General features: G+C 44.1%; 1 protein-coding gene across 1 annotated transcript in view; it reads left to right on the top strand.

Moving 5' to 3' along the window:
- The window catches only part of CNOT4 (CCR4-NOT transcription complex subunit 4), a gene marked incomplete in the record, with an annotated part of 85,536 nt that overhangs the window by 31,577 nt on the left and 41,595 nt on the right, over nt 1–12,364 (top strand). Inside the window, 2 exon segments of the mRNA XM_056517718.1 lie at nt 2,778–2,864; nt 8,559–8,660. Coding sequence (XP_056373693.1) covers nt 2,778–2,864; nt 8,559–8,660 — 189 coding nt within the window.

Below are 12,364 nucleotides of genomic sequence, written 5' to 3'. Positions count from 1 at the left end.
AATAATGGTGGCTTTAATCCATTATAAATACAGATGCAACGTTTCAGCTGCCAGTGCAGCCTTTATCAAGCATACTATCAAATATGCTTGATAAAGGCTGCACTGGCAGCTGAAACGTTGCATCTGTATTTATAATGGATTAAAGCCACCATTATTTTTTCACCTATTTTGTGTGCTGCAGCCGCTTTTTGCCTTCTACATTGGGGACCAGGGACCAGGGTCCATTTGGTTGCTTGCACCTGAGACATTTTTCACAAGGAGTGCTACTTTTCGCTATATCTTTTTCTATATATATATATATATATATATATATATATATATATATATATATATATATATATAATGTATATGTAAAAGTTGATCATTTAGGAGAAATATTTTTTTTTGCCTTTAAAAAATATATATTTATATGTATATATTTTTATTTTTTGCCTTAAAAAAAAAAAATTTCTCCTAAATGATCAACTTTTACGTAAATTTATGTTCCTGTGTAAGATAAGAAAACGAGCCATGTACTTGTATTTTCGATTCTGCCTGTGTCGTCTGTATTTTACAACACAATCAATCCAATAAAGCCTCCCAGGCATGGAGCTGGGTGTTCACATGAGTTATAAGTATAAGTTCTGTCAGCAGCAATTTTAAGCTTTATTGCATAGTCATGGGCGTAAATGTTGGCACCCCTGAAATTTTTGTAGAAAATGACGTATTTCTCACAGGAAAGGATTGCAGTAACACACGTTTTGCTATACACATGTTTATTCCCTTTGTGTGTATTGGAACTAAACCAAGAAGGGAGGAAAAAAAAGCAAATTTGACATTATGTCAGCAAACTCCAAAAATGGTCTGGACAAAATTATTGGCACCCGTAACTTAATATTTGGTTGCACACCCTTTGGAAAAAATAACTGAAATCAGTGTCTTCCTATAACCATCAATAAGCTTTTTACACCTCTCAGTCGGAATGTTGGACTCTTCCTTTACAAACTGCTCCAGGTCTCTTATTGGACGGCGCCTTTTCCCAACAGTAATTATAAGATCTCTCCACAGGTGATCAATGGGATTTAGATCTGGACTCATTGCTGACACTTCAGAATTCTCCAGCGCTTTGTTGCCATCCATTTCTGGGGGCTTTTTGACGTATGTTTGGGGTCATTATCCTGCTGGAAGACCCAAGATCTCAGACACAAACCCAGCTTTCTGACACTGGGCTGTACAGTGCGACCCAAAATCCGTTGGTAATCCTCAGATTTCATGATGTCTTGTACACATTCAAGGCCCCCAGTGCCAGAGGCAGCAAAACAACCCAAAATATCACTGATCTCCCCCATATGTCACTGTAGGTTCTGTGCTCTTTTCTTTGTAGGCCTCATTCCATTTTCGGTAAACAGTAGAATGATTTGCTTTACCAAAAAGCTCTATCTTGGTCTCATCTGCCCACAAGACGTTTTCCCAGAAGGATTTTGGTTACTCAAGTTCATTTTGGCAAAATGTAGTCTTACTTTTTTATGTCTGTCAGCAGTGGGGTCCTCCTGGGTCTCCTCCATAGTGGGGTCCTCCTGGGTCTCCTCCATAGTGGGGTCCTACCTGGGTCTCCTCCATAGTGGGGTCCTACCTGGGTCTCCTCCATAGTGGGGTCCTCCTGGGTCTCCTCCATAGTGGGGTCCTACCTGGGTCTCCTCCATAGTGGGGTCCTACCTGGGTCTCCTCCATAGTGGGGTCCTCCTGGGTCTCCTCCATAGTGGGGTCCTCCTGGGTCTCCTCCATAGTGGGGTCCTCCTGGGTCTCCTCCATAGTGGGGTCCTACCTGGGTCTCCTCCATAGTGGGGTCCTACCTGGGTCTCCTCCATAGTGGGGTCCTCCTGGGTCTCCTCCATAGTGGGGTCCTCCTGGGTCTCCTCCATAGTGGGGTCCTCCTGGGTCTCCTGCCATAGCGTTTCTTTAATTTAAATGTCGACGGATAGTTCGCGCTGACACTGATGCTCCCTGAGCCTGCAGGACAGCTTGAATATCTTTGGAACTTGTTTGGGGCTGCTTATCCACCATCCGGACTATCCTGCATTGACACCTTTCATCAGTTTTTCTCTTCCGTCCCCGCCCAGGGAGATTAGCTACAGAGCCATGGGTTGTAAACTTCTTGATAATGTTGCGCACTGTGGACAAAGGCAAATCTAGATCTCTGGAGATGGACTTGTAACCTTGAGATTGTTGATATTTTTCCACAATTTCTGTTCTCAAGTCCTCAGACAGTTCTCTTCTCCTCTTTCTGTTGTCCATGCTTAGTGTGGCACACACAGACACACAATGCAAAGACTAAGTGAACTTCTCTCCTTTTTATCTGCTTTCAGGTGTGATTTTTATATTGCCCACACCTGTTACTTGCCTCAGGTGAGTATAAAGGAACATCACATGCTGGAAACAATCTTATTCATCCACAATTTTGAAAGGGTGCCAATAATTTTGTCCAGACCATTTTTGGAGTTTGGTGACATTATGTCCAATTTGCTTTTTTTTCCTCCCTTTTTTGGTTTAGTTCCAATACACACAAAGGGAATAAACATGTGTATAGCAAAACATGTGTTACTGCAATCCTTTTCTGTGAGGAATACTTCATTATTTTGAAACATTTCAGGGGGGCCAACATTTACGGCCATGACTGTAGATATGTGCGTTCTGTAGCGAAGATTTTTACGGGGGGAACTATAATGTATTGTTTGCTTTTTCCTAAGATTTTGTATTGCATCTCAGAGGAAACTGACACGATTTCTCTCCATTCACAGGTTTTAAAAAGGCCAGAATACTTTGGGAAGTTTGGTAAAATACATAAAGTCGTCATCAACAACAGCACATCCTATGCAGGCTCACAGGTCCGTACTGATACTTTTTATTCTGATAGATAGATGGATAGATAGATATATATTTTAGTCCCTCAAGTTAAAGGGGTACTCCGGTGAAAACCTTTTTTCTTTTAAATCAACTGGTGGCAGAAAGTTAAACATATTTGTAAATTACTTCTATTAAAAAATCTTAATCCTTCCAGTACTTATTAGCTGCTGAATGCTACAGAGGAAATTCTTTTCTTTTTGGAACACTGCTGACATCACGAGCACAGTGCTCTCTGCTGACCTCTCTGTCCATTTTAGCAACCACGCATAGCAGATGTATGCTAAGGGCAGCATGGTGGCTCAGTGGTTAGCACTGCTGCCTTGCCGTGCTGGGGACTTGGGTTCAAATCCCACTAAGGACAACAATAAATAAAGACTTATTATTATTATAATAATATCAGCAGAGAGCACTGTGCTCGTGATGTCATCAGAGAGCATTCCAAAAAGAAAAGAATTTCCTCTGATGTATTCAGCAGCTAATAAGTACAGGAAGGATTAAGATTTTTTAATAGAAGTAGTTAACAAATATGTCTAACTTTCTGCCACTAGTTGATTTAAAAGAAAAAAGGTTTTCACCGGAGTACCCCTTTAAAGGGGTACTCCGGTGAAAACCTTTTTTCTTTTAAATCAACTGGCTCCGGAAAGTTAAACAGATTTGTAAATTACTTCTATTAAAAAATCTTAATCCTTCCTGTACTTATTAGCTGCTGAATACTACAGAGGAAATTCTTTTCTTTTTGGAGTGCTCTCTGATGACATCATGAGCACAGTGCTCTCTGCTGATATTATTATAATAATAAGTCTTTATTTATTTATTCTTGTCCTTAGTGGGATTTTAAACCAAGTCCCCAGCACGGCAAGGCAGCAGTGCTAACCACTGAGCCACCATGCTGCCCTTAGCATACATCTGCTATGCACGGTTGCTAAAATGGACAGAGATGTCAGCAGAGAGCACTGTGTTCGTGATGTCATCAGTGTTCCAAAAAGAAAGGAATTTCCTCTGTAGCATTCAGCAGCTAATAAGTACTGGAAGGATTAAGATTTTTTAATAGAAGTCATTTACAAATATGTTTAACTTTCTGCCACCAGTTGATTTAAAAGAAAAAAGGTTTTCACCGGAGTACCCCTTTTAAAATATTAATTGGTTCTGGGACGACCATTGTATGTTGAAACCACAACTCTATGGAAACCTGATAATCTGTTCTGAAGGCACCAAAATGTCATCCAAAAATAGGAAAAAGTGAGGAAAAATAAGTAGATAACTAATATAGATGAAGCAAATCCTTACATATCAAAGTAAGAAAGATCTGCTGGGAGCTGTAATCACTGTCTATGTCAGTGTTTCCCAAGCAGGGAGCCTCCAGCTGTTGCAAAACTACAACTCCCAGCATGCCCGGACAGCCAAAGGCTGACCGGGCATGCTGGGAGTTGTAGTTTTGCAACAGCTGGGGGCACCCTGCTTGGGAAACACTGGTCTATGTAGAGGACAGGAGCTTCTTCAGGGTCCTGAACAGTACACAATGTCCTAAAAAAAAAAAGTAACATGGAGCCGCCCTCACCTGGTGTCCAAAGTAGCAGGTAACCCTGGTACAGGTAAAGAGTACAGAACATGTAATACCTCCCTGTACTGTAGGGGGCGCTACCAGACACCAGTCAGTGTATACACTTCAGTAATACAGGTAAAGAGTACAGAACATGTAATACCTCCCTGTACTGTAGGGGGCGCTACCAGACACCAGTCAGTGTATACACTTCAGTAATACAGGTAAAGAGTACAGAACATGTAATATCTCCCTGTACTGTAGGGGGCGCTACCAGACATCAGTCAGTGCATACGCTTCAGTAATACAGGGGTTTTACCAGTAAATTGCCCATTCTGATTGGTCAGATCTGCCGGCCAATGACACGTTTCACAGATCAGGACTGTGTGTACATTGTATGTTGAGTCTGGTTTCAAGTTACAATGGTATCTTCTAGACCATTGTATGTTGAAACTCTTATGTTCAGGCCATTGTAAGTTGAGGGATCACTGTATATATATATATGTATGTATGTATATATATGTGTGTATATATATATATATATATATATATATATATATATATACAAGTTTTTTTTTTTTTTCTTTCTGCTTAACGTTTTAATAGGTTATACAGGATTAGAAATACAGAGCTGATTTCTTTCAAAAAAACTGTGCCTCCCGGATTGCTTGTGATATTGCAGTTCAGTTCCATTGAAGTGAATGGAGCCAAGTTGTAATACTGCACCCAACCTGAGGACGGAGAGGGAACCAGTCAGCACCTTTCATGTTGCCTGAACCATGGGTCATTTGGGTGGTTTCTGGCAGCTTCTCCCTGCACCACCAGCCTTAGTCGATGGATCTCTCACTGTTTGGGTATAGGAGAGATCGGTCAGTCATGGCCAAAAGACAACGTAAGTGATGACTCCCTTTAGGGTAGGGTCACACTTGTGTATTCTGCTGCATATGTATTGCTGAGTATTTTTCTTACTAATTGAAGTCAATGGGTAGCAAATTTTAGCTGTAGAAAATGTGCAGCAAAATACTGCACATGTGACCCTACCATTATAGTGTACCTGTCTCTTTAAAAAAATAAAAAAACCTAACAGGTCTCAAGTCAAATCAAAACTTCTGATCAGTCAGGGCATTAAAGGGGCACTGTCATTAAAACACATTTTTGCTATTGCACTCCTTATGGTAAATTTAAAAAAATCTAACTTAGTTTTTTTTTTTTTTTTTTTTAAATGAAGTTTTGTGTATATAAAAAAAAAAGCTGCTACTAGGTGTCTCCCTACTTGTCCAGAGCACATTCCCCCCCCCCCCCCCCCCCCCCCCCCAATCTCTTGCACAGACTTTAGACTCCTGCTGGCCTGGCAGGAGTCCAAAATCAGAAAAATGCAGAGAAGAGGGGTGTGTGTGCATCCTTAGCCAATCATAGCTCATCTCACACTGAGCTGCTCTGGGCTGTGTGTAGCAGAGTGAGGGAGGAAGTTCTCCCCTGTATGGCTTCAGATGATGTCACGCCTGCTGGGGAACACCCCTTTCCAGTCTGTGAATCTGACTGAGACTGAGCAGAAAATACAGAGCAATATCAAGGGAGAAAACGAAAAAATAGTAAAAATAAAGCCCGGGGGGGGGGGGGTTTATCATGATGGGGGCAGTGACCTGGGAGGATTATACAATGTAACAAGATCAGGAGAGGTATTCTTTAATGTTCTGACTCCAACCGATCACTAAATTAAGCTGAGAGAGAAGCACGTGGCGGACCGGAGACAGTCCCATAGACACTGATAATTTGTGTCCCTTGGCGCGCTTTTCTCTCGGATCATTTTAGTGATCGATTGGGGTCTGAACATTCAAATTTTTTGACATGACTCTAAACTTGTCAAGTTTTTTTTAAATTTATTTTTTAAATGACTATTTAATGCCAGGATCTCAGGTGGCCTAGAGTTGGGAAGGGATTCATGTCCATAAACCTAGTGTTAGTGAAGGATAATATGAAGGTCCTTGGTGTAGGGCAGTGGAGAAGGTTAAAGGGGTACTCTACTGGCCAGCGTTCGGAACGAAAATGTTCCTAACACTGTTTTTGCACTGCAGGGGTCCCATCCCCTCGGACAGGGGATAAGTTATGTTTCACTGCACTACTCTAAGTCCGCGGCTACACTGTACTCTGAGACGTCCGATAGAGTGCCGCTGAATTTCCATAGTGTGAGCTGGCCCTAAAGATTTAGGAGCCACAGAAAGGTTTCATTCTTTCCTGGAACGACAGTGTATGTAGAGATGTCATTGTCTGCACAAGTGCCCGGAAAGTTAAAAAAAAAAAAAAAAAATATATATATAATATTTTTTTTTGTTTTCTTCCTTAAATGAGATCAAGGAGTGGATAGAGAGGACTGTACAACCACACAGTTCTCTATGATTATGGCAATGAGTGCAGGGAGGGGATAGAGAGGACTGTGCAGCTGTAACTGTACAACCACACAGTTCACTCTAGGATCATAGAGATGAGTGCAGGGAGGGGATAGAGAGTACTGTGCAGCTGTAACTGTGCAACCACACAGTTCTCTCTAGGATCATAGAGATGAGTGCAGGGAGGGGATAGAGAGGACTGTGCAGCTGTAACTGTACAACCACACAGTTCTCTCTAGGATCATAGAGATGAGTGCAGGGAGGGGATAGAGAGGACTGTGCAGCTGTAACTGTACAACCACACAGTTCACTCTAGGATCATAGAGATGAGTGCAGGGAGGGGATAGAGAGGACTGTGCAGCTGTAACTGTACAACCACACAGTTCTCTCTAGGATCATAGAGATGAGTGCAGGGAGGGGATAGAGAGGACTGTGCAGCTGTAACTGTACAACCACACAGTTCTCTCTAGGATCATAGAGATGAGTGCAGGGAGGGGATAGAGAGGACTGTGCAGCTGTAACTGTACAACCACACAGTTCACTCTAGGATCATATAGATGAGTGCAGGGAGGGGATAGAGAGGACTGTGCAGCTGTAACTGTACAACCACACAGTTCTCTCTAGGATCATAGAGATGAGTGCAGGGAGGGGATAGAGAGGACTGTGCAGCTGTAACTGTACAACCACACAGTTCTCTCTAGGATCATAGAGATGAGTGCAGGGAGGGGATAGAGAGGACTGTGCAGCTGTAACTGTACAACCACACAGTTCATTCTAGGATCATAGAGATGAGTGCAGGGAGGGGATAGAGAGGACTGTGCAGCTGTAACTGTACAACCACACAGTTCTCTCTAGGATCATAGAGATGAGTGCAGGGAGGGGATAGTGAGGACTGTGCAGCTGTAACTGTACAACCACACAGTTCTCTCTAGGATCATAGAGATGAGTGCAGGGAGGGGATAGAGAGGACTGTGCAGCTGTAACTGTACAACCACACAGTTCTCTCTAGGATCATAGAGATGAGTGCAGGGAGGGGATAGAGAGGACTGTGCAGCTGTAACTGTACAACCACACAGTTCTCTCTAGGATCATAGAGATGAGTGCAGGGAGGGGATAGTGAGGACTGTGCAGCTGTAACTGTACAACCACACAGTTCTCTCTAGGATCATAGAGATGAGTGCAGGGAGGGGATAGAGAGGACTGTGCAGCTGTAACTGTACAACCACACAGTTCTCTCTAGGATCATAGAGATGAGTGCAGGGAGGGGATAGAGAGGACTGTGCAGCTGTAACTGTACAACCACACAGTTCACTCTAGGATCATAGAGATGAGTGCAGGGAGGGGATAGAGAGGACTGTGCAGCTGTAACTGTACAACCACACAGTTCTCTCTAGGATCATAGAGATCAGTGCAGGGAGGGGATAGAGAGGACTGTGCAGCTGTAACTGTACAACCACACAGTTCTCTCTAGGATCATAGAGATGAGTGCAGGGAGGGGATAGAGAGGACTGTGCAGCTGTAACTGTACAACCACACAGTTCTCTCTAGGATCATAGAGATGAGTGCAGGGAGGGGATAGAGAGGACTGTGCAGCTGTAACTGTACAACCACACAGTTCTCTCTAGGATCATAGAGATGAGTGCAGGAAGGGGATAGAGAGGACTGTGCAGCTGTAACTGTATTTTTGGTTCATCAAAGTTGTAAAAGTTATTTTATTTTTTTGTTAAACATTTTCGTGTTTCTTCCAGGGTCCAAGTGCCAGTGCATACGTCACATACATACGGTCAGAAGATGCACTTCGAGCTATACAATGTGTCAACAATGTGGTAGTAGATGGCAGAACGCTAAAGGTAACATCAGGCATTTAGTATTAATACTAGGAATAATTCTGATCCTTACGGACATAATATAGCCTTAGACCAGTGTTTTACAACCTTGGTGCCTCCAGCTGTTGCAAAACTACAACTCCCAGCATGCCCGGACAGCCGTTGGCTGTCCGGGCATGCTGGGAGTTGTAGTTTTGCAACAGCTGGAGACCCACTGGTTGGGAGACGCTGCCTTAGACTGTAAAGGTTTAACGTAAATCTTCACGAAAATTAATTAGTGGTCACATTCCCCGTATATAAATATGTTTTTAAAGGGACATAACCAATGATATTATGATTGGTGAGGGAGGGAGCAGCCTGTGAGACCGCAAATGGTTCTTCGAATGAAGGGGCTGTTTTTTTTTATTTTTTTGTCTGATCATAGAGATGAATGCAGGGAGGGTGTAGAGAGGACTGTGTAATTGTATAACCACACAAATCTCTTGATTGCTCATAGAGATAAGTGCACAGACTGGACAGAGAACTGTGCATCTGTGTCTGTATGGCCACACAGTTCTCTCTGTTATCATAGAAATGAGTGCAGGGAGGGGATAGAGAGGACTGTGCAGCTGTAACTTCATTACCTCACAGTTCTCTTTTATGATCATAAAATGAGATCAGGGAGTGGGTAGAGAGGACTGTACAACCACAGAGTTCTAAGATTGTGGAAATGAGTGCAGGGAGGGGGTAGAAAGGACTGTGCAGCTGTAACTGTACAACCACACAGTTCTCTTTATGATCATAGAGATGAATGCAGGGAGGGGATAGAGAGGACTGTGCAGCTATAACTGTACAACCACACAGTTCTATGATGTTTATAAATAAGTGCAGGGAGGAGATAGAGGGGGCTGTGCAACTGTTACTGTACAACCACACAGTTCTCTCTCTGATCATTAAAATGAGTGCAGAGAGGGGATAGAGAAGACTGTGCAACTGTAACTGTATGACCACACAGTTCTCTCTGTAATTATTGAAATGAGTGCAGGGAGAGGCTACAGAGGACTGTGCATCTGCAACTGTACAACAACACAGTTCTCTATATGATCATAGAAATGCGTGCAGGGAGGGAATAGAGAGGACTGTGCAGCTGTAATTGTATGATCGCACAGTTCTCTCTATGATCATAGAGAGGAGTGTAGAGAGAGGATAGAGAGAACTGTGCAGCTGGCACACAGTTCTCTCTGGCAGGGTTTCCCAACCAGGGTGTCTTCAGCTGTTGCAAAACTACAACTCCCAGCATGCCCGGAAAGCCGTTGGCTGACCGGGCATGCTGGGAGTTGTAGTTTTGCAGCAGCTGGAGGCATCCTGGTTGGGAAACACTGCTCTATGATCATAGAAATGAGTGCAGGGAGGGGACAGAGAGAACTGTGCTCTGGCCTGTATGATTGGGCAGAGCAATTTAGGATTCAGAGGATCGTTCAGGGATTCTTCGTTTTTTCGTGTCCTCACAGGGTTAAGTAACAAATTCCGGCTATACTTTTTATCGACATGTGCCCCTGCGGCATTCAGAAACCTTCCCCATGTGTGGTAATGATTTGTGCACTGAATACCATTACCTGGGGGAACACGTATGAGAATTTGGGTTGTACGGGCCCGACCAGTGTGCGGAGGTAAACACTACATTGTGAGGATTGCGCCCCCTACTGATACAACGCTCCAACTTCTGTTACCTTCCATTATTTCAGCCATCCCACAAAGTGCGGTTTTGTTTCCGAGGAGAGAACGGACTTTCGTCTTTTGTTCTTTCCTTTCATGCAGGAATTGTTTTGCATTTTGTTCTATTTGTTCCGTCTCTTTTAAATCGTATTAATAAACAGCGAAAAACCTATCGCCGTTTAAAGGGCCGGAGGCCGTTATTAGTTCTCCCTATGGATGTAAATGTCTCTGCAGCTGTGGTCTGCAACCCGTGGCTCTCCAGCTGTTGTGAAACTACAAACCATGGTATGCATGGAAAGCCACTTAACATTCAGGGCATGCTGAGAGTTGTAGTTCCTGCAGCAGTTGCAGACCACATGCTTTATGATGCATTACTATGAAATAGGCCGCTATTAAGCCAGCATGTAGCAAATAGACATCCCTGGGATCACCACCGTGGGGTCTTATTGCACAATGATAGCCGTAAAAGGCAGCATAAACTGAAGAAATGCAGCAAAAAGACACTGAACACAGCCTTAGGGGAGGTGTAGGACTAATATATATATCCTGACCCCATATTGATTGCTGCAGCAGTATACAGATAGAGCTGGAGGGGAGGTGTATAACTACTATATATCCAGATCCCATAAAGATAGCAGCAGTATACAGATAGAGCTGGAGGGGAGGTGTATAACTACTATATATCCAGATCCCATAAAGATAGCAGCAGTATATAGATAGAGGTGTATAATTACCATATATCTGGATCCCATAGAGATAGCAGCAGTATACAGATAGAGCTGGAAAGGAGGTGTATAACTAATATATATATATATATATATATATATATATATATATATATATATTATACCGTATTTATCGGGGTATACCACGCACCGGCCTATAACACGCACCCTCATTTTACCAAGGATATTTGGGTAAAAAAAGTTTTTTACCCAAATATCCATGAAAAAATGAGGGTGCGTGTGTGCGCGTGTATACCCCGATACACCCCCAGGAAAGGCAGGGGGAGAGAGGCCGTCGCTGCCCGCTTCTCTCCCCCTGCCTTTCCTGGGGTCTAGAGCGCTGCTGTCAGCCCTTCTCTCCCCCTGGCTATTGGCGCTGCTGCCCGTTCTGTCCCCCTGACTATCGGTGCCGGCGCCGATAGCCAGGGGGAGAGAAGCGGCGCCGACAGCCAGGGGGAGAGAAGGGGCAGCGGCACCCATTGCCGGCGCCGCTGCCCCGTTGCCTCCCCCCCATCCCCGGTGGCATAATTACCTGAGTCGGGTCCGTGCTGCTCCAGGCCTCCGTCGTGCGTCCCCTGCGTCGTGCACGGCGCGCCGTTCAGCGCATAGCAACGACGCTGGGGACGCACGACGGAGGCCTGGAGCAGCGCAGGGGGAGCCAGGGGGAGAGAAGGGCCGACAGCAGCGCTCTAGACCCCAGGAAAGGCAGGGGGAGAGAAGCGGGCAGCGACGGCCTCTCTCCCCCTGCCTTTCCTGGGGGTGTATCGGCGTATAACACGCACACAGACTTTAGGCTAAAAATTTTTGCCTAAAAAGTGCGCGTTATACGCCGATAAATACGGTATATACTGATCCCATAGATATAGCAGCAGCAGTATACAGGTAGAGCTGGTGGGGAGGTGCGTACCTACTATATATCCGGATCCCATAACGATAGCAGCAGTATATAGATAGAGCTGGAAGGGGAGGTGTATAATTACTATATATCCTGATCCTATAGAGATAGCAGCAGTATACAGATAGAGCTGGAGAGGAGGTGTATAACTACTATATAAACTGATCCCATAGAGATAGCAGCAGCAGTATACAGGTAGAGCTGGAGGGGAGGTGCGTACCTACTATATATCCGGATCCCATAAAGTTAGCAGCAGTATACAGATAGAGCTGGAGGGGAGGTGCGTACCTACTATATATCCGGATCCCATAAAGTTAGCAGCAGTATACAGATACACTGCCATAGATAACATGCTTGTTATATGTTGCTGCCTTCTTAGGTCCGTGTCCAATAACCGCACTTTCTTTCTTTCC

This window comes from Hyla sarda, chromosome 4, assembly GCF_029499605.1.
Source record: "Hyla sarda isolate aHylSar1 chromosome 4, aHylSar1.hap1, whole genome shotgun sequence".
NCBI classification, from domain to species: Eukaryota; Metazoa; Chordata; class Amphibia; order Anura; family Hylidae; genus Hyla; species Hyla sarda.
The sequence above is the reverse complement of the archived record's forward strand: the minus strand, read 5'-3'. Positions and strand labels throughout refer to the sequence as shown.